The sequence below is a fragment of the Hippoglossus hippoglossus genome, chromosome 7 (assembly GCF_009819705.1).
Source record: "Hippoglossus hippoglossus isolate fHipHip1 chromosome 7, fHipHip1.pri, whole genome shotgun sequence".
In the NCBI taxonomy this organism is placed as follows: domain Eukaryota; kingdom Metazoa; phylum Chordata; class Actinopteri; order Pleuronectiformes; family Pleuronectidae; genus Hippoglossus; species Hippoglossus hippoglossus.
In genome coordinates this window covers 1,513,478-1,535,106 of record NC_047157.1, presented here as the reverse complement: position 1 = coordinate 1,535,106, position 21,629 = coordinate 1,513,478, and the positions used below count along the sequence as shown (strand labels likewise).

The following is a 21,629-nucleotide window of genomic DNA, read 5'->3' as shown; positions in this document are numbered from 1 at the left end:
TGGTTTCACCTACCTGTTCACCATGGTTGACAGGACCACACCCGTTGGCCTGAGGCTGTGCCACTGACATCGCTGACATCCGTGGAGATGACAGGGGCATTTATCGGCACCTGGGTTGCCCGCTTTGGCACCCCTTCGGACATATCCTCTGACCGGGGTGCGCAGTTCACGTCTGAGCTGTGGAACACGGTGGCCCAGAGCCTCGGAGTGAAACTCCACCGCACGACTGCATATCACCCGCAGGCTAACGTCTCTGTGAGCGGTTCCATAGGTCGATGAAGGCTTCACTTCGGGCTGGCCTCAAAGACTGCAACTGGGTCGACAAGCTCCCGTGGGTGATGCTGGGCATCAGAACTGCACCAAAGGAAGACCTGCAATCCTCATCCGCGGAGCTTGTCTATGGCCAGCCTCTGCGGGTCCCAGGGGATTTTGTTCCTACCTCCAACGTCCCTTGGTCTGCGGCTCCCCAGCGGGCCACGCTACTGGACAACGCAAGGCTTTTCGCACCTGTCCCTACTTCCCGGCACGGCCTCCCTCAGTCGCACATCCCCGCTGGGCTTCAGAAGGCGGAGTACGTTTTTGTTCGCCACGACGCTCACAGGGGACCACTACGGCCGCCCTACGAGGGCCCATTTCGCGTGTTGGAGAAGGGGGACAAATATTTTGTGGTGGACATGGGAGGCAAACCGGAGCGACTCTCCATTGACCGCCTCAAACCAGCTCATCTGGACGTGGCTAAGCCCGTTGAAGTAGCCCAGCCCCCACGACGCGGGCGGCCTCCAGTTATGCATCCACCCCGTTCCCCTTCTTATCAAACCTCCCACACTCCATGCCCCACACTCCTGTCAAGGCGGGATACCTGCCACAGTAGTGTCTCCTCCACCCCCTCCAAAACGCAGTCGTTTTGGCCGGTTAATACAACCACCTGTTTGGTGATATTTTTTGTCTGCTATGGTGAATTCTGGGGGGACGTGTGTAGTGAGTGGGGGACTTACATAATTCAACCTCCGCGCTCAGTATGTGTTCGCACCATTGTTTACGTAATGCGTTCGGCGTCAGGCTCCTGCGTGGGTGATGACGTCGACCCCAGTGCATGCTGGGTGGCGTGATGACGTCAGGGGCCCGGCGCGACGGGAACGTAATGACGTCCGGGACCCCGGGGCATGCTGGGGTATTTAACGCCATCTTGTTTGTTTTGATTTGGATGCTAACTGATGCTAAATAAACGGAGCCCCACTCGTGTTCCAGACTGGATGGAAGTTGTGATGTGCTTTATCTCAATTTCCACAATGTTTTACTTAATTGAGTGCTGGTACTACTGATGCATTTGTTACCACATGTTGATTAATTTGTTCATGTGATATGTGTATAAACAAAGTATAACTGCAAAGACAAGTTACAGTATGAAGGTCAAAACAATTAAACAATCAACTGGCAGAACAGAAGCTCTTCACAGCCATAAGCTATATATGGCTGCACCAAACAATCAAATGGAAATGTGTATGATTTGATATTCAGCCTGACACATGGGGAACCTTGAAAACGCTGGGATCTCGATGGACAATAACATGATTCGTCATAACTGATATGGTGTTAAGAGAGAAAGCACAAGACGCCAGAGGCACAATTTGGTCATTCTCGGTTACAATTTATTTCCTTTAGAATACGTTACAAAAGACGACTGGAGAAATGTCAGGATACATTTGTATACAAAAGAATATTACAAATGACCGATCCTTAAGGAGTTGCTTGCATTTTGTATTTTATAATCTGACATCATATATTTTCCAAGTGTTTACCACACCGACCTCTTGATTTTAGCTGTGTGCAAATAATACAACAAAAACCAGTAGAATATCACAAAGTGAACATAACATAACATACAACTGAGCAGAAAAATAACAGCTGTAAACATGAGTGAACTGGCAGAGTGGGGGGGGGGAAACCCTGTCAATGTCTAACATCCAGAGAACAAAAGAAGGGTTAAAACACTGAGGTGTGGAATTACTGTGTGTTGCAGATGAACATTCACTATAGCTGACAGTCCCATGGCACTGATTCCATCAACTATCCTCTGAGCGTCACTTCTTCAACACAAACACTGTTTTCACTCACTTCCACAAGTGACTCAAGTCCTGTGCAAATGTTTCACGTTAAAAGCAAACTGGCAGCAAGCAATTCATCCTATTACCCTACTGATGTCAAATATTGGTAAAGTAATTTTACAAAAACTAACTGAAAACAGTATTTATTTTGAAGGAAGAAACTACACTACACAACTGTGTAGTAAAGGATACTGTGCTATAGAAATGTACATTATACTGAATTTGTCAGGTAGACAGTGTTCAGTTTGCATTAACAGCAAATTAAAAGTGATCACATGATAAAATTGGGAGGATTTTTACTAAATTATGAAATAATCTCAGAAAACTGGGGAAATCAAGGAATCAAGTCTTTTCAGCTTGTTTAAAAAAAGGCTCTGCCCCCCTGTAGCAGTTATAAATTAAGGGCTGTTACTATTTCAGAATTTACAGTAACTGTCCAAAGGGCAATAACATTTTATTAACCCTTTAATACCCACCCGTATACAGCGTGTTTGACAGTACACTCTGATTTATTTCAATCACAGTTTGTCACTTTAAGGCCAAGTTAACTCAATCAACTTGTGTTAATTAAAAAGCAGGTATAAAACACTCATAAGTTGGTCTCATTATGTATTTATACTTAACTGCAAATAATCAAACTCTGCATTTGAATGGGAAATTGTATGAAGTATTACAGGTTCATAGAAAAGAAAAGCGGGTTTAAATAAAGTTCTAACTTTGGAAATTAAGGAGAGTGAAAAACATACAGAATGAAAGACAAGCACAGTCACACTGCCAGCCATGGAAGTCTTCCAACAGTTCGGTAGGCAGGTATAAGTCCGATTACTGTACTGGAGTATGAGTAGGAGAGATGTTCCCTTCTCGTCATGTTCTCTTAATTTCAGGTTTATGGAATCCTAAACTCGAGATTACAATATTTCTTATTTGAAAGCTAAAAGCTATAATGTCGAACTTAAATGTATATACATGTATTCGCCTTTTCCATAGCATTTGACCTTCCTTTTTCATCCCTACAACTCCCCAGTCAACTGTGCCCACCTTGGTGAAAACAGGCACAGGGATGTTTTTCTTGGATGTTTATTTCCCTCCTGATCCTGCGTTACCTGACACTCTATAAAAGGCAGCAGCCGCTTTTCTTGCCTCGTCTCTTGGCCTGCAGTGCTGCCCTGGTGGCCATTTCAAACACCTCCCTAACACCATCCTTCGTCTTGGCCGAGCACTCCAAGTAACCAAAGGCATTGATCCGGTTAGCCATGTCCCTCGCCTCATCCGACTTCACTGGTTCCTGTGTGGCCGAATCAAAAAAGAAAAAGAAAATCAGCTCAACTCATCGATATCCTTTTAAAAAGTGTCAGAACATGGGATGACTTTATTGTTTGATCTCGTTACATCTTTGTATCTTCTTAGCAGCTGATACATACAGTGGATACAAAAAGTCTACACACCCTTGTTAAAATGACAGGTTGTTATGATCTAAAAAAATTAGACCAAGATAAATCATGTCAGAACTTTATGGTTGCACGTGTTCCTTTTGAAGCTTGATCAAATTTCAGAATGCATCATTCTAAAGCTTTTTCAGTTTTACATGATTTGACTGCACCACAGATGTGCTGTGTAAAGTGGAGTGAAGTAAGCCCTAGAAAAGTGCTATTTCCACATCATCTGCACAGAAACTGTGCAGTAGGGTATACAGCACTGATGCTGCACATTGTCATCATCACATAAATCATTCATAATGATGTGACCTAGATATTTGACTTTGTTCTTCTCTTTCGGACTTGGCCTCTGGTTCCAACAATCATGACAAACACTCTTTTTAGACGTAAGCTGAATGTCATAGTGCACGTCATAACTTGTACAGTTGCTGTAAACCAGCACTGTGAGGAGAAAAGACAACTAAGTCATCAGCATACTTCAGGTGGTTAACCGTTAGGGCTGCCTTAAAAACAAATTCCTTTCAGCACCTTCGTGGCCAAAAATCTCACGCTGTAAAACTTTCATTTTGAGGGTTAACACAGCCTGGCATATGTCATTGGTGTAGTGTCACATTTCAAAAACACTCTCGGCACCTTCGTGTACAACAATGTCCACTCCCTAAATCTTCTGTAATATTTAACAACATCAGTCCTGATCATGATGATCACAAATATTCTTTAATTTTCATTATTTTAACCCTTTAAAAATACTGGTTTGTTTGAATGACACCAGTTTTTATATTAAAAAACACGAAAAATGTTATAGTTTTATGGTACTGAGATTAATTTTTGAGGGTTGACAGAGCCTGGTATATGACACTGATGAGCAACATCATTAATGCAATTACACATACACAGTGAAAGCTTAGCATGCTGTAACTCATACAGATATTCACAGCAAAATGTAGGTTTCAGTTGTTACATTGTTTTGAGTGTACATGTAGACGTGCACGTCATGTTTGTGTGTGTGCGAGTACTGATGAGGTGTGCATGTGTGTGAGAGACACAAAGAGGTAGAGAGATAGGGAGTGAGGAATTATAACATTGCACAATATTATCTCTCTGTGTGTGCAGATATACATTTACACCATCTATCTTGCATAGCTTTGATGCCAGAACAAAAGTGCAGAATATGGGAGACTCCTCGCTCTTACAGTTTCACAAACTGTTTTTCCAAGATTAATTCGGTGCATTTTGACATCAGTAACCTTTGGGATTATCATGAAATTCAGTATGAACATAACCACATAGGTTTAAACGTGTATAAGCTGCAGAATGAGCACAGTTAAGTACAGGCCCCACTCACCTGTTTCATTTTAGCTAACTCTCGACGTGTGTGTTCATCATTCCGCAGGTCTTTCTTGTTTCCCACCAGAATTATAGGCACATTGGGACAGAAGTGTTTGACCTCAGGAGTCCACTTCTCTGGAATGTTCTCTGCATCGGGCACAAAGTGTTCATGTTGAATGTGGAGCAAATGGTACATTTGTCAGAAACAATGGCAGGAAAGAAATCTCACCGAGGCTGTCAGGGCTGTCGATGGAGAAACACATGAGAATGACATCTGTGTCTGGATAGGAGAGAGGCCTCAGTCGGTCGTAGTCCTCCTGTCCCGCTGTGTCCCAGAGAGCCAGCTCCACCTACAGGGGTCAAGGACATTAATACTTACATACTTCACAAACCCCTAATTAGCATTAAAAGACACTGCTCTACCAATAGTAATATATACAAACATATATTACAAACCAGACATTACAAAATATTTGGTTATGGAATGAGAAGTTCAAGTTTGTAAATTATTAGAAAATATGTGTAGTTGTAGAAATAAATTGACTGAAACTCTCAAATTTAAGCATAAATGTTGTATCAGTGTATGTTTAGACATGAAATGACAGAATTTCTAAAACAAGTTTATCATTTAAAAATAGTGTCTCTTTGTTCATGTTTCATTGACACAAAGGAAAAAGCATTAGTTTAAAACACATTACTAACATTAGATATATTGTTATCTTTTTTTTAACTGTCCAATATAAATATCAGTATCACCCTTAACAACCAAGTGCTGCTCAGGTTCTATTGGGAAACAAACCTTCAGGGTCAGGGGCTCAGTCTACACACCCCGTGTTGTGTTAATTGACTCCTGACAAAAAGAACGGAACATCAAAATGTGACATTATAATAAACAGCTTACCTGTTTACCATCCACCTCAATATCTGCCACATAGTTTTCAAACACAGTGGGCACATAGACCTCAGGGAACTGATCTTTGCTGAACACTATGAGGAGACAGGTTTTGCCGCAGGCTCCATCACCAACTATCACTAGTTTCTTTCTGATTGCAGCCATCTGAAAGAATGAAGAAAGACATGTACTCTGTTATTGATTCGGTGCATTCAGAGCAAAAACAACCCTGCAAGGTGAGGAGCTTGATTGGTGTACAAGCACAATGATGAAATAGGATAGGATGAGAGTTTGAAGATGGTGTGAGGTATGGATCCAGGAAAGAATTAACAAAACTCTGGAAACCTTTAGCTTAATGACGCCAAATTGCTTTGCAGGCAAAACTAAGAAAATGTAACTTTTTCTTTTTGCTGGAGAGGGAGTGAGAGAGGCTGCGTTTTTCATGCACCACTGTTGCCAATCTGAACACAGCATCAATCTCAAAGTGAACCTTTAAGTTTGGAGGCAATTAAATTAGTATTTCTATTGTATTTGTATAGGGCCAATTCACAATATACATTATGTCAAGGCACTTTACAGAGTAAGGGTGAGACCTTACAAAATTATAGAGAAACTCAACTGTTCCCACAAAGAGAAAGTCACAGGAAGATACAAGGTAGAGGGGGCATCTGCCTTGACAGGTTGTGTTGAGAGGAGAGGTGGGGGAAAGGGGGAGAGAGAACAGAGAGGGGGGAGAGCAAGATTCGGACACAGGCACACATTACTGTGTACATCCATTGTTTTCAATGTAAGCCCACACACTGACATCACTTGTAATGCGTCATTGGGAGTTCTTGACATTACTCCACTGTCCCAATCATCCAGTGCTGACGTGCAGCCAAGTAGCAATTTAATCACATTCACACCTCAGATCAACAAATCCCAGACAGTGAACTTTGACTATTTCATCTGTCTAATGTATCTGCATGTGTGTGTGTGAGCCACTGGCGTCAGGTTTGTATCAAATGATAATCCCCAATATGAGTCTCTGTCTGTTGCACGTTAGACAAGAGGTACGAGACATCTAGTTGTGGCATCATGGGCATGTGAAAAACTGGCCCACAGTATTTCAGGGTACTCCACCAGATATTTACAGTGTTTCACTTAGGGCCAAAGCAGTTTACTGACCAACTATGATTTTCAAATTAGACTCTGGCCTAAAACAGATAAAACACTACATAACATAACAGAGTTGTGTAAATACCATCTGTCACGCCTCTTGTGTGGCAGCCAACAACTAAAACTGGGCACATCACTACCAGCGATGTGGCTGTGAATGCAAACATGTGGGATGAGGCATCATTTCTGATTAGAGCAGGTTGTTGCCAAAAGTCAATAACACCTGTCAATAAGTGTTATTGGATAAAGTCGATAAACGCAATAATATATCAAACCATCTAATTCCACACTGAGACCTTGGATTGCATTCTGGATTTGGTGTTTGAATGCTTGTTAAAAAAGGATCAACCAATTTAATAGTCTGATGTTATTAGGTTCCGCCAATTTCCATCCAGAGCAGGAAATGGTAATCTCAGAATATATTCTCTGACAGGAGTTTTCAAACTGTGCCTGAATAAAATCCCGTCAAACCAGATGTAGAAGTTTAGGGGGTGGCTTTCTCTCACATGACACCATACACACCCTTTAGGTCTCTAACCATCCAGCTTCATCCGTATTTACACACTGTTGTCAGTGTTAGCTCCTCAGCTAGCTGGTGTTTCAGGAGTATTTGCCAGTTTACCGTTGCATCAGAGCTTCACTTCCTCACTGCTGTTTACCTCTCATATAAAGGCCCATCACATGTGTCAACCTAACCTCTGGTGAACCACTTCAGATTTAACATATTTACAACCTTATCTACCTTATTTTTTAACCTCAAAACACCTTTTGGCCTGTGTGAAGCACTGAAGTAGCAGCTAACTTGTAGCAGCTTCTGTAAGGACGCTGAAGTGTTAGCTAGCAAACTTGGCTGAGTTGATCGGGACCGTTAGCCTGTCGTCAACACAGAACATTGTCACACCGCGATATGTCGCCTGAACCCGGCAGCTCGCTCCAGCTCCACACGGAGCTCCGAGGCAGACAGCGCCTCTGAGGAGCCACTTCGGAGCCATTCTACTGTTTTATCAGAGATACTCGCCTTTCTGTCGGTTTCCTGTCGGAGTCACAGTCCCGCCCCCCACAGCGTCAGGAAGACTGCGCCCCGCCCACATTGAACTCCACTGTATTTGTATAAATCCAATCCTAATATACATTATCTCAAGACACTTGACATAGAGGGTCTTTAAAGGACCTTCAAATGAGAGAGAAACACAGCAGTTCCCACAATGAGCAAACCCTTTAGTGACTGGAGAGAGGAAACTCCATCATTAACTCCAACCCCAAATCAGAAGAAGTTGGGACGGTGGTAACAGTCTGGATGGTCCTTTTCATCTTTGGTCTGGAGTACACAGCGTCCATTTCTTCCAAAAAAGACCTGAAATACTGACTCGTCTGACCACAGTACACGTTTCCACTGTCCTATGGTCCATCCCAGATGCCTTCCAGTCCAGAGAAGTCAACAGCGCTTCTGGATAGGTAAACATAAGGCTTTCTTTTGACACAGTAAAGTTTTAACTGGCATTTGTGGATGTAACTACGTATTGTAGTGCTTGACTAAGGTTTGCCAAAGTAATCCTGAGCCCATGTGGTTCTATTGCTTCTAGATAAATGACGGTTCTTGATGCAGTGTCGTCTGAGGGATCAGAGAGCACGGTTAGTCAGCTTAGGCTTGCGCCCTTGTCCTTTACGCACTGAAATTCCTCCAGATTCCTTGAATCTTTTAATTATGTTATGCACCGTAGAGGATGAAATATCCAAATCCAGTCCTATCCTTCTTTGAGGAACACTATATTTAAACATTTCAGTAATTTTCTCAGTTGACAAACTGGCGATCCTCGGCCCATCTTTGCTCCTAAAGGACTGGGCCTTTCCTGGATGCTGCTTTTGTACCAAGTCATGATTACAATCACCTGTTGACATCACCTATTTCAAATCACATCATTTTTTAATCATTCTCCCTGATAACAAGCCCTAAATTGCCCCGTCCCAATGTTTTTTGGAATGTGTTGCAGGCCTGAATGGCAGGAATGGATGTATATTTAACCCTTTAACCATTTAATATCTAACCCTAACCCAAATGAAATTAAGTTGACCAGACAAAACAAAAATATCTTGTGTTCATACTGTCTGCAATGAAATACAAGTCAAAGTAAATTTAGAAATCATTGCTGTCTTTTTTTATTTGAATTTTCCATACCGTCCTAACTTTTTCTGAGTTGGGTTAGAAGAACCGTGTAGAACCAGACTCAATGTGGACAAACATCTGCCTCGACCGGTTGGACTGAGAGGAGAGAGATGGGGGGGACCCGGCACAGTTGTGTAACCATTATTTTTCAACTCTGTCAGATTAGTTGTTATAACGAAAACAATAAGAGTAATAATTACAGATGTAAATATGTTTCTAATGATAGCAACAACATAATAAATAATAATAATTATAAATTGTTGTTGTTGTTGTTGTTGTTGTTGTTGTTGTTGTCTGAATCCTGCAGCTGTAGAGTAGGAGTTACCTGCAGAGAGAGGAAGAGACTATGTGAAGGAGAAAAAACACAAGTTAGTGACATATAGTTAAATAAATAAATGTGGGAGACAGAAAGAAGGGGAGAAGTGCTCAGTGCATGATGGGAGTTCCCCCAGCAGTCTAGACCAGAGGTCTTCAACAGGGGGTCCGCGACAATCTTTTTTTTTTTTTTTTTCTCCAACCAATTTTTTTCCCACAAATTTAAATGTCTTTAAATACACATTAACATGCATCCAACATATTGTAGCGAACGGATAAATGGAGGAAGTGGAAGACGTTATCTTTCAGTCAGCAATGCACACACTGCAGCTCCTATACCTTGCACATGTTTAAAATAAAAACATGAATATATGAACCTGTGTATTATTTGAATAGCTTAGTATTAAATTCACAATAACAGGGTAGCTATGTTTATACATGGCACTAGGCCCATTTTAATATAAAACACAATTTTATACAATATATATAGTAGGGGGTCCCTGCTCCATCTCTCCACCAGTTTGGGGGTCCTTGGCCTGAAAAACGTTGAAGACCCCTGTTCTAGATTTAACCGGAAGCCAGTGTAGTGAAGCTAATACTGGAGAAATGTGGTCTCTTTTCCTGGTTCTTGTCAGGACACGTGCTGCAGCATTTTGGACAAGCTGCAGAGTCTTTAACGACTTACTGCTGGAGCCTGATAATAAGGAATTACAATAATCAAGTCTGGATGTAACAAAGGCCTGGACTAGTTTTTCTGCATCTTTTTGAGAAAGGACATGTCTGATTTTTGAGATGTTATGCAAGTGAAAGAAGGCGGTCCTAGAAATTAGTTTTAAGTGAAGCAAGCTACATCACATAATTACTGATCCCTTATGTGCCTGCAGGCAGCCTTAGATCCTCAGGTGGAGCCCTGCCGGCTGTTCCAAAGTCAAGGTTGAAAAACGAAAGGTGACCATCAGGGCCCCTCGGCTTTGGAACGGATTACCTGACGAGATAAGGGTCGCAGAGTCAGTGACTTCTTTTAAATCACTTCTTAAAACCTACTTTTATAGACTTGCTTTCATGTGATACTGTGATTTTATCGTTTTCTTTTCACCTTTTATTTTACTTGTTCACTTGTTAGGGCCCGAGCACCTCCGGTGGGAGGCCCTATTGTATTTCGAAGGATTTGTATTTCCCTTTTGGGGCTTTTTCAGGGCCTAGACATGCTCAAATTGTTACCAAAGTTTGCAGGGAATTCAAAACCCCAAAAAGTAATTGTATTCAGGAGTAATTTGAAATGGGCGTGGAAAAATGGCTCAACAGCGCCATCTAAGGAAAAGCCCCTCAGTTAGCTTTCACCGATCTTCACAAAAATCGTAGCCCAGGTGTATCATGACCAGACAAACAAAAAAGGTCAGAGGTGCAATTGGAAAAAAGCAACAGGAAGCCCGCCATTTTGACTTCAGTGGCCATATTCCACATTTTTACTTTGACGAACTTGTCCCAGGGCTTTCATCAGATCAACTTCAAATTGAGATGAGTGTCATCACAACAAGATGGAGATAAAAACTAACTCAAAGATCGATTTTTCATCACACGGTGTGACCGTGGCGTGGCGTCAAAGTTTGATTACACGCCATCAAAACACGAGGTTCTGTATCTCGGACGTACAAGGTCCAATCGACTCCAAACTAGACATGTAAAACAAAAGTCCCGGCCTGATGACATCTACACAGAAATCTTGACTTAAAATCACAGCGCCCCCTGGTGGAAACAAGAAATGTCTTGTTTTTGGAACGTCTTACACTTGGAGGTATTCCTCCTCACCCACTGCTCGCAGCCATGTCAAACTGTATGAAATGGGTCTCAAGACATTGATAATGAAGGCATAACATTACTGTGACTTTTCGTCAAACACCATAATAGTGGCGTGGCATCAAAGTTCATCAACTCGCCGTGACACACGAAATTACTATAACTTCGGTGTTGGAGGTTCAACCTCCCTCAAACTACATTTGTGTAACAACAGCCCCCCCCCTGCAGACATTCAGATGGTTTTAAGGAATGGGCGTGGCAAAATAACTGACTAGCGCCCCCTCGGTGCTTGCGAGGTTGCATTTAGGCCATGAATTGTCCTTTTTCCATTTTGCCGTGGAATATGGGCTGCCACATATGGAGTGGTGTATGCTAGAAGCCTGTCCACATCCTCCGCTGCAACAAGGTCGGAGTCTGGATAGAGGTTAGGGACGGCTGGAGCTGCTGCCTGCGCCCTCTGCAGCGGTAGCAGCTGAGTGTCCGACTGGTCATCAGGCTGCACCACTGCTGGCTGTGGTTGTTCTCTTGGTGGAGCTGAGTCCAGATCAGGGTGTAGTCGGAGACACTGAGACTTGGAGATTAGTTCAGTCCCTGATATTCACTTCAGTTAAACAACATTCATACGCTCCCCAATCCAGCACATTGCAGTTTAGTTTTGAGTTGCTATAACTGATTTAAACTCAGACTTCCCATGCTCGGAAAAACCACAGTCATCCTCTCTATTCTTAAACCTATTTTCTCAAATAGGTTGTCTCCGCAGTTGTGAACCCGACTCTTATTTTTTATCAATTTAAACTCTGGTAATGTAATTATTTTTCCATCTTTAAATCTAAATGTGGATGCTTAGGATACTGAATACCTGGCCAATAGAATGTAGAAACCTTAAAGGTTTAGTGTGTAGAATGTACAGGCAGCATAATGTTCCCCATGTGTTCAGTGTGAACCTGCTCTTCAGCTTTTAGTTAGTTACTGGTTGGTACATATGCCACTACTGATATTTCTGTGAAGAGCTCGTATTGTTCAGGTTTTAACTTCTTGGCTTGTGCGATGCTGCGCTAAATCAACTTGCAACACAATCAGAATCAGATTTAGTGTCACTTCTATAATATTCACTCAGCATAAACAGGAATGATGACGAAGAAAATGCCTTTCTCCACAGATCAGTCATACATAGTAAAAAATGACATTTTGAAAAAAGCAATAGAAAACAGGACTCAGAAGTCATTTGTATTTGGAGTTGACAAAGTGCTTTGTTAAATATATGCTTAATACAAACCATAAAACAAAATCGCAGATCTCAACTTTGGTGCTGACACAGATCAGACAGTGACAGTCATCACTTCTCCAAAGGAAAAATATGTGAATTTTATTCACAATTTATCTTAAGTCATTTGTTTTTCAACTGCAGAACAAATCCCTGACAATGCACAAAGTATTATACAATGGACATGAAGGGTAACGTATTGCATAAGGAACTAAGTGAAGCAGTTTATTAGGTACACCAAGCTAAAACTAATACAATCCAACACCAACAGCCCTAACACATGTCCTACCTTCATGAAATGTACAATATTTATATAATATATGGCATTTTGTATGGGACTGCATTAGTTCCACTCAGTGTACCTAGGCATTGGTTATTAAATTAGGCATTGCTGTATTTCAAATAAACACATTTTCAAGGTACAACTGGAATTGAAGATCTCTCACCTAAGATGGAGCACAAAAATAAGGGAGCATCAAAATTCTATGATTATATTTATATACATTTCCAAAGTTGGAGGGCCTTAAAATATGTTGGGAAAGGGACTTTGATCATGTGATCCCAGAAGATCACTGTAAAAAAACTTCTTTGTGTCATGGTATTGTCATAGATTAAACAGAGTATTTTGGACTGATTACCGCCATCTACTGAGTTGGTGCACCGTTCCTAGAGGTACTGCAATACAAGGTCGATCCAAGTGGAATCAAGATTCAAGAGTTTAATGTCAAATGCACAACAATTACATTAAGCAGTCGCTGGCAAGGAAATGCTTGGGTCACAGGCTCTCTTATAGCAATGCTCCGAATATTACAAGCAAAAAAAATTGAATAAAATAATATAAAATAGAATATCAAAAATTTAAAATAGAAAATAAAATATATATATCTAAATATATATATACACCTAAAGAAAAAAAACAATAGTGCAATTATGTGCAATAGTGCAAATATGCTAAGGTGCTGGTTTAGTGGAGTTATTGCAGATTGGAGGAGTTTAAAAGTCTTATGGCTTGGGGGATGAAACTGTCTCTGAGCCTGGTGGTGCGGGCCCGGATGCTGCGGTACCGTCGGCCAGACGGCAGCAGGCAAAACAGTTTATGGTTTCCTTTGATCTATTAGTCACATCATAGTCCTTTAACCCCCTTTGTTTGAATTTCTTAAACCTCCTTTGCTTCAATTCCTTTAACCCCCTTTGCTTCAATTCCTTTAAACTCCTTTGCTTCAATTCCCTTTCTATTCTTTAAAGATGCTCTTTATCTCAGAAAAATAAGAAGTGAAGAATCAGTCTGCACTAACCAGCGAATTGGTAGAACAAAGAAGATAAGAGATTTTTCATGAGAATTTGGAAAACACATCTTGAACAGCGAAAATAACAATTCGTAACACACATTGAAACAAACAACAGTCACAATGGAGATCACTCGGAGAGTGAAACAAATGGATATAAAGGTAGAGACTGTCCGCCCGTACTTCGAGTCCTTTTTTACGAAGATCACTGCAGAGCAGTGGGAGCTGTTGAAGTCATGCAAACCGGATGAAGCTACAACATTTATGTTGGCAGATCTTCTGCTGAAGTTAATGACGACCGTTTCAAATGCCATTGCAAAGCGATGTCCCGATGCACCCTTGTCTGAGGAAGAAGTTCGGTCCATTCTGGGCGACACTCTCAACGACAGTCTTTCACCAGGCACAACAAAGTCTAAGAGTTTGGATAAGCTCACAGACTTGGTTGTAGAGGAGGTGACGAAGACTGTCAACTCCACCTTGTCTGCAAGCTCCACCTGTGTGAGCTCTGAGAAGCCTATACCAACCCGCCTCATTAACCCTGCTAAAGTCCAGAAGATGATCTGTTATGCCTGCGAGACGTTAAAGGCAGATGCAAAAATCGAACTCTTGCTCGAGTGTCAATCGCGCAGGCGAAGTCGGGCCATTTCCTCAGAGGAACAGGAAGCTTCAGATGATCCCATTCGGATGTGTAGGACCTCTTCAAGCTCCCACTCTTCAGGAGTCAGCTCCAAGTCAGGTAGTTCCTCAGAGGGAGGTTCAACAACAAGCAGTATGGACAGTGGGAAGATGCTTGTCCAGGAAACAATCAACAATAGTTTGACTGACATCACAGACTTCTTTAATGAGTTCAATGACAGCCTCTTTCTCAATTCATCGTTTTCTCCAGAGATTGATATGGCTTTAGATGAAATTATTGAGTCAATCAATAAGGAAAGCAAAAATGGAAAGGAATCTCCACAGCCAAACCTCTCAATCAGTAAAGGAATGAGGACGATCAATAGTCTTTTCATAAAGACTTTTGCCACAGCAGGGACGCTTCAAATACTGACAGGGGTCGCGAAAAAATTCAAGGAGGAGACCAAAGTCAATAGGAGGCTGACGATACAGTCATTGATGGCTAGTATTGACGCTGTGCTTCTGGAGAAGGAGAAGCCGGGAGGTGGAAATGAAAGTTCTGCATTCCAAACATTGAAAAAGCCTCCATCTGAAAAGGTTCTTGTATTCACAGAACAGCTTTCAGATCTCATCTATGCGCACATCGCACCTGGAAGGAATTCAGACATTAGTTCAGGTCCAGTGAAAAAGGTGGCTGTTCCTGATGCACACAGGGGCATATATGCAGACATTCAGACCAGGGTGTTTTGTTTTCTGTCGTTGATAAGCTGGTGGCTGAACAACCAAGTTAACTGCCACACAAAAAGGGTGTCAGAGGCTTTTATGGCCATCGACTCACTGGAAACAAACAAGCAGTCATCATCATCAGAGGTCAGCAGCATTGAGGAGAAAACATCGAAGCAGTCAACATCATCAGAGGTCAGCAGCGGAGGGAATGAAAGACCGAAGAAGTCAACACCAGCAGTGTCCAACGGAATTGAGGAGAAAGGATCGAAGCAGACTTCATCATCAGAGGTCAGCAGCGGAGGGAAGAAAAGACCGAAGCAGTCAACATCATCAGAGTTCAACAGCATTGAGGAGAAAACATCGAAGCAGTCAACATCATCAGTGGTCAGCAGCGGAGGGAAGAAAAGACCGAAGCAGTCAACATCATCAGAGTTCAACAGCATTGAGGAGAAAACATCGAAGCAGTCAACATCATCAGTGGTCAGCAGCGGAGGGAAGAAAAGACCGAAGCAGTCAACATCATCAGTGGTCAGCAGCATTGAGGAGAAAAGATCGAAGCAGACAACATCATCAGAGGTCAGCAAAGAAAAGGAGAACTCAGCATCATCAGACAGGAACTCCAGGGAGAAGATTGCAAAGATGCTGGCAGCAGACAGATATAAAATGTATGTCAGTGTTCTCTTGGACCAGCTCATCACACAAAGCTATAATAAGGCAAAGGTGACCCGGACTGATGTCGACATAACAGACACAAGTCATCATCTGCTGGAGAGAATATGGGCCGAGGTCAAAGACATTGACTCAACTTTCATCCCCAACACAATCCTTGACGAGGTCATTTTCAAGGAGTTGTGTAAGAAGTGGCCTTGTCCAGAGATGCTATTGGTTTCCTTTCTTTTAAGAGATCCAGAACTTGAGATATCAATTAGCTCCTCTTTGAAAAGACGCCTGTGCAAAAAGCCTGGCGTCTTCTCCTCTTTCAGAGCAGGCTTCTCTTCCTTCTTCCGGAGATAAAAGGTGGATGATGTTATTCCGATAGCTTCACTTTCAAATTTAAATATTTTTTCTCCATGTGCTCCTGTTATCCCCACATTTATAAAAATGAATAAAATGTATAAAATGGAATTATTTGCTCTCAGTATTTATTCCACTCAGACTTAAGTCTTGTTGTGGCTTTTCTCCAGGTGCTCGGGTTCCCTCCCATATTTCAAACAATTATTAAAAGATTCAAAATGGAATAATTTGTTCTCAGGATTTATTCCACTGAGACTAAAGTTTTGCTGTTTTACAAGCTGAAAATTCACTGTTTCACAGGTGCAAGTTTAGTTTCTTCCTTTAATTCATCAGCCATCAGCACCTTCACCTGAACTTAGCTCCAACAAGCTGTATAAGGCAGAGTAGAGTGACCTCATTATGGCTGGTGATCAAATAGCGATAGTAAGCATCTAACTGTCAGATATTTTCAGAATAAGACACAGTTGCTGCTGACTATCACCGTAAATCGATACAGTGTTACTTGATTGTGTTTGTCTTAATTTTGAAGGAAATTTGAGATCTCAACTAATTCAATTTTGGAGTTAAATTTCTCCAGGAAGATGGAAATATTACAACTGCAACATATTTTTTATATCTCACTTATGTAAAAAGCAACAAGAGTTTATATGATTTAATATATAGGATAAGATGTAGAATATCCCTTGTACGTCTGAAGGTCTTCTGCACAAATTACCACAAAAAAAACATTAGATGTTAGCAGGTGTTAGGGGCCACCAGCGGATGTTAGGGACATAACTTCAGTTGTGCACCTTAGCGTCATCAAGTGTTTTGACCTTCTGATCAATGATACAGGCCGAACTTGAGGGTACACTGAGGATAAAGGTAAATCTGACTGGCTGCTGGGTATTATGGCAGTACTATGAAAGCCATGTGGCTGCTCAGTAGATCAGACATCATTACCTCTTTAGCCTTTTTAAACTAAACTCTGTACCATTTTAGAACATAGGACAAGATGGAGAATATTCCTTGTACGTTCGACCGCAGCAATTAATGCCTATTGCCAGTTGATGTAAGCAGATGTTAGTGACCACCAGCGGATGTTAGGGACATATCTTCAGTTGTGTACCTTAGCGTCATCAGGTGTTTAGGCCTTTTAATCACAAGACATCCTCTTTTAAGGCAGGCCCACCACAGGTTGATCAGACCTGGGTGCATGTCCCTAGCATTTTACAACCGTAGACCATACAACAATTGACAGTCTGAAATAAAAGATATCAAACTGAACAAATTTAACTTTTAACATTCTTTAGTTTCCAACATGATTCTAAGCTGACTTCATGTTATCATTTGATGCAGTGTTAACCTTTAAACTCTGATGTTGGACAACATACTGCAAATGTGAAGAGGAAAAATCGGACATTAGCTTTAGAGAACAAACAAATTCAGATTAAATCCTGTAATTCCACAGGCAGACGCTGGTTATTTCGTTGATTTACATTCACGAAAAGAGCCAATGAAATACATCGTTTATTTACATGGAAACATAACATTTTATAATTTTTAGATCTTTTTCAGAAAGGCACTTGATCAAATTCTTGTTGCAATTTATCAACAAGATTAAGGACAATTCTATTTGGTAAAAGGCACATAAAAAAAAAAAACACACCAGGAAAAGACATGGAGGGTGTAAACAAACACGAACAGACCATTTTCAAACTTTGAATCACAGACAAAATGGCAATCACGACTCTATCCCAACAGTGATGAAAAGTTGTATTTGTGATGATGGTTTAAGAACTTCAATGTAAAGTTAAAGGTGCGAGGAGTATTAAAGGGCCCTCGCTCCTTGGATAGATCAGCACATGTAGGTGAAACAATGGATTCTACTTCTAATCTACAAAACCTCTGCTTTGTAAATGCATTTTTACTTTGACGAACTTGTCCCAGGGCTTTCATCTGATCAACTTCAAATTGAGATGAGTGTCATCACAACAAGATGGAGATAAAAACTAACTCAAAGATCGATTTTTCATCACACGGTGTGACCGTGGCGTGGCATCAAAGTTTGATTACACACCATCAAAACATGAGGTTCTGTACTTCGGAGTTACAAGGTCCAATCGAGTCCAAACTACACATCTAAGACAAGAATCCCGGCCTGATGACATCTACACAGAAATCATTTCTTAAAATCACAGCGCCACCTGCTGGCTACAGGAAGTGACATGTTTTATACTTTGATGAACTGCTCCTGGCTGCTTAACAATATACAGCTCAAATGAGCTGAGACAAGTCATTGGATCATGGTCAGAATTGTAACATTTCCTCAAACCGTGTAAACATTGCGGTGCGGCAAAGGATCATCCTTCGCCAAAGGAGACGATGTTGTCATAACTCCAGTGTGCATAGTCCTATCACTACCAAACTTCTGTCACATGATTAGAGTCCAAGCCTGAACTGCTCTGTGTCAATATTTCCTCAGTGTCATAGCGCCACCTACTGGCAACAGGAAGTAAGCTTTGTTTTACAACTATCATTCAATTTACATAAAATTTTCACAGTGCAATTGATAGCGTGGACCGTAATGAGCAATTAGCAGGAAAGGATCTACATCGCTCGACGGACGCAGGAAGTGAAGCGTTTGTTCTTGCCGCAGTGCGCAGAACGCATGCAATGCGGAGACGTGCGCTTGGTCATTGATCGCTCTCTCCACTAACCGCAACAGGCTTCAAAATGCCTGTGCTCAGGCCCGTTAGTGCTACAACGTAGCCCTAGTTATTATTGTCATTTTACCGCTTTTTCATTTCAAGTTTTAATTTACTTGTCTTGTTTTGGTTTTCAAAGCACTTTGCAAACTCTTTTTAAAAAAATGCTATATAAATAAAGTTTATTATTATTATTATTTGAACAATACAGTGTTATGAGCTCTTTGGTATATGAAGGGACTTGATTGTTAAGGGCTTCGTGTGTGAGGAGCAGGATCTCTATTCTGAATTGTATAGGGAGCCAATGCAGAGAAGCTGCAGGAGTAATATGATCTGTCCTTCTAGGTCCTGTCAGCACTCGGGCTTCAGCATTTAGACTAAAAAAAGTAAAAAATAACTCAGGTCACAAGTAAGTTGGGAATCACTGATCTGGATGAATATCTGACTAGATAAACTTTAATGTCTGCCAGTGTATCTAATTTAAATAGAATCAAGTTTTTAAGAATCAAGAATTTAAAGTTTAAATGTCGTCTTTACATTTTATCCAAATGTATGTGGATGTGTTTGAAAATCCCATATTAGAACTCTTATTAACTTCATGATTCAAAGTCACAAATGAACTATTTCTTATGGTGTAGAATTGAGTTAGATGATGGATCCTAGTGTCGCCAAGCTTCAGCAGTTCATTCCCATAACAACTCATAAACTTCAGAAACCGTTGTGCAGTTAAAATTCTCTTGCTGTGGTCCTGACAGTTCTCATCTGTGAACTAAACATGCATAGACCAAGATAAAACCAAACATATAGCTACTTAACATTTGTTCAATACATTATTTCTCTGTATGAAGACAACTGCATGCATCAGCCACCCAGATCCACAGACGTACACACACACACACACACACACACACACACACACACACACACACACACACACACACACACACACACACACAAAAGACTTGAAAAGAAAAAAGTCACAAGATTCATCAACATCTGTTTCAAAGAAAGTATGTTAAGATACACGATATGCATAATCATTTTTAATTATTTTGAATACACCCTCAACATCTTTTGCATTTTGCATTTAGTATTTCATGAGAAAAATGGGATCTGATTCGTTTGGTTCAGGTTTCACCGAAGTATCATCATAGGTGGGCACAATTTGACCTCCTCTACTGGATACGTTCAGTTCTCTCAAAACGCACACACATATCTCTATGTTTTAGTGGGCGGCAAAGTCAGTTGTTCAGCTCAGTACTTTGGTACACACTGAAATGTCTCAACAACTATTGGATGAAGTGTCACAGAGTTTGATACAGACGATCATGGTTCCCAGAGGGGCAATCCTGCTCCATGACCTTTCCACTTGGACCACCAGAAATAGTAATTTTTACAGTTTTTATGAAATCTCACCCTGACTTAACCCTCACATACACTTTATGCATTAACCATCAGACAGGACTTAAAGTGTCTACTCATTATTTTCTGTACTTTTCTTTAATTGTATGCAGGATAAATGACACATTTACCTGAGAGTTGTTGTTAGTCCCAGCACACATACTTGTTAAATACAACTAATAGGAAATCTATAAGTAAGTGTTATTGGTATGAGAAGGGCAATTTGTCTGTAAGTGATCTATTGGATTGCATGGGTAACCTTTGGGACCATATGGACTTTTTTAAATATAACTTAAATTGTACCCAAAGAGAGAAGAATAAGCTTTGTAAAGATATCCCCTTATCTTTATTCAGTTAATCCAAAACCATTTAATGCAATCTAATGTGAATTCTGGATTGCCAAATTTAGTGATTGATAAGTGTAACCTAAATGTTAAAAATGTAACAACACATTTACAAGGGCTGTCTTGAAATGCATCCTTTGTCATGATTTTAATCAAATTTGTCAAATGGGCGATTTCCCCAAAGGTCAAGGAGACCCACTTTACACACAATACACAAGGTTTCTACCCTGTGGCAGAATTTCTCTTTAAAACATGTTTAATTTTGAGGTGGAGCCTTGCAATTAGACAGACGAAACATTAGAACACATGTTTTTTTAATCCCCTGTTTCGAACAAATTTCGGCCAAAGATTATCACTTATGTCAATGACATTTCGACCTGTTAACATTTCCCTGTGACCGTCTATGTAAAGTGCCTTGAGATAATGTATATTATGATATATCGCTATACAAATAAAATTGAATTGATGTGAACCAAAGGTGGCCTGAAGTTGTTTTGTGCTATTTGGGCCATATTCACCATTTACCACATGGGCCATTTTAGGTTCACATCCAGATTACACCTGGACTAGAGCACGGCATGTTTGCCAAAAAGGCCCAGTTTAGTTTTGGAATGTTGGGGCCACATTTGCTATTTTACAAGTGGGCAACTTTAGGCTAACATCCAGAAGTGCATCATCATTGCCTGATGTGGCACATCTGTAGGCCATTTTGGGGTAAATATCATATTCATTGTAGTTTAAATAAATGATTAAAAATGTATTTATTTGTTATTCAAGAGTCCCTGTGTCTCCCTTTTGGTGGTTTGGAACCGTAAGGTAGGTGTGTGTGTGTGTGCGTGTGTGTTTTCTTATATTTGTCCAAATATCCCCCTTTCATATACCTGTCATCTAGTCGACACTATGGGCTCTTTGTTATTGTTTGTGTGTATTTGAAGAAAAAGGGAAAAAACATGTCCTCATTTCCGTATACAAGCCGCGGTGATCACGTGGCCAGGTCACAGGAAGTTGGCTTTTATGAACCAATGAGCGACGAGTTGATGAACAGGCCGTCAGGTATTGGTCAGTTTATATTTAAAAGCTAACGTTACATTCCTCT

The 21,629-nt window shown here is 40.9% G+C and overlaps 1 protein-coding gene and 1 long non-coding RNA gene across 2 annotated transcripts; one reads left to right on the top strand and one right to left on the bottom strand.

Moving 5' to 3' along the window:
- Positions 1 to 1,627: 1,627 nt before the first annotated feature.
- Positions 1,628 to 8,034, bottom strand: LOC117765171 (rho-related GTP-binding protein RhoA-C). The gene is made up of 5 exons (XM_034591517.1): positions 7,939 to 8,034; positions 5,772 to 5,927; positions 5,100 to 5,220; positions 4,887 to 5,017; positions 1,628 to 3,390 (listed from the first exon to the last, which is right to left on the bottom strand). The coding sequence occupies exons 2-5, from the start codon at positions 5,925 to 5,927 to the stop codon at positions 3,217 to 3,219; spliced, it is 582 nt and encodes a 193-aa protein (XP_034447408.1). The 5' UTR covers positions 7,939 to 8,034; the 3' UTR covers positions 1,628 to 3,216.
- Positions 7,713 to 17,542, top strand: LOC117765198. The gene is made up of 3 exons (XR_004614527.1): positions 7,713 to 7,724; positions 14,302 to 14,308; positions 17,307 to 17,542. It is a non-coding gene; the product is annotated as an uncharacterized LOC117765198 (long non-coding RNA).
- The last annotated feature ends 4,087 nt before the right edge of the window (positions 17,543 to 21,629 follow it).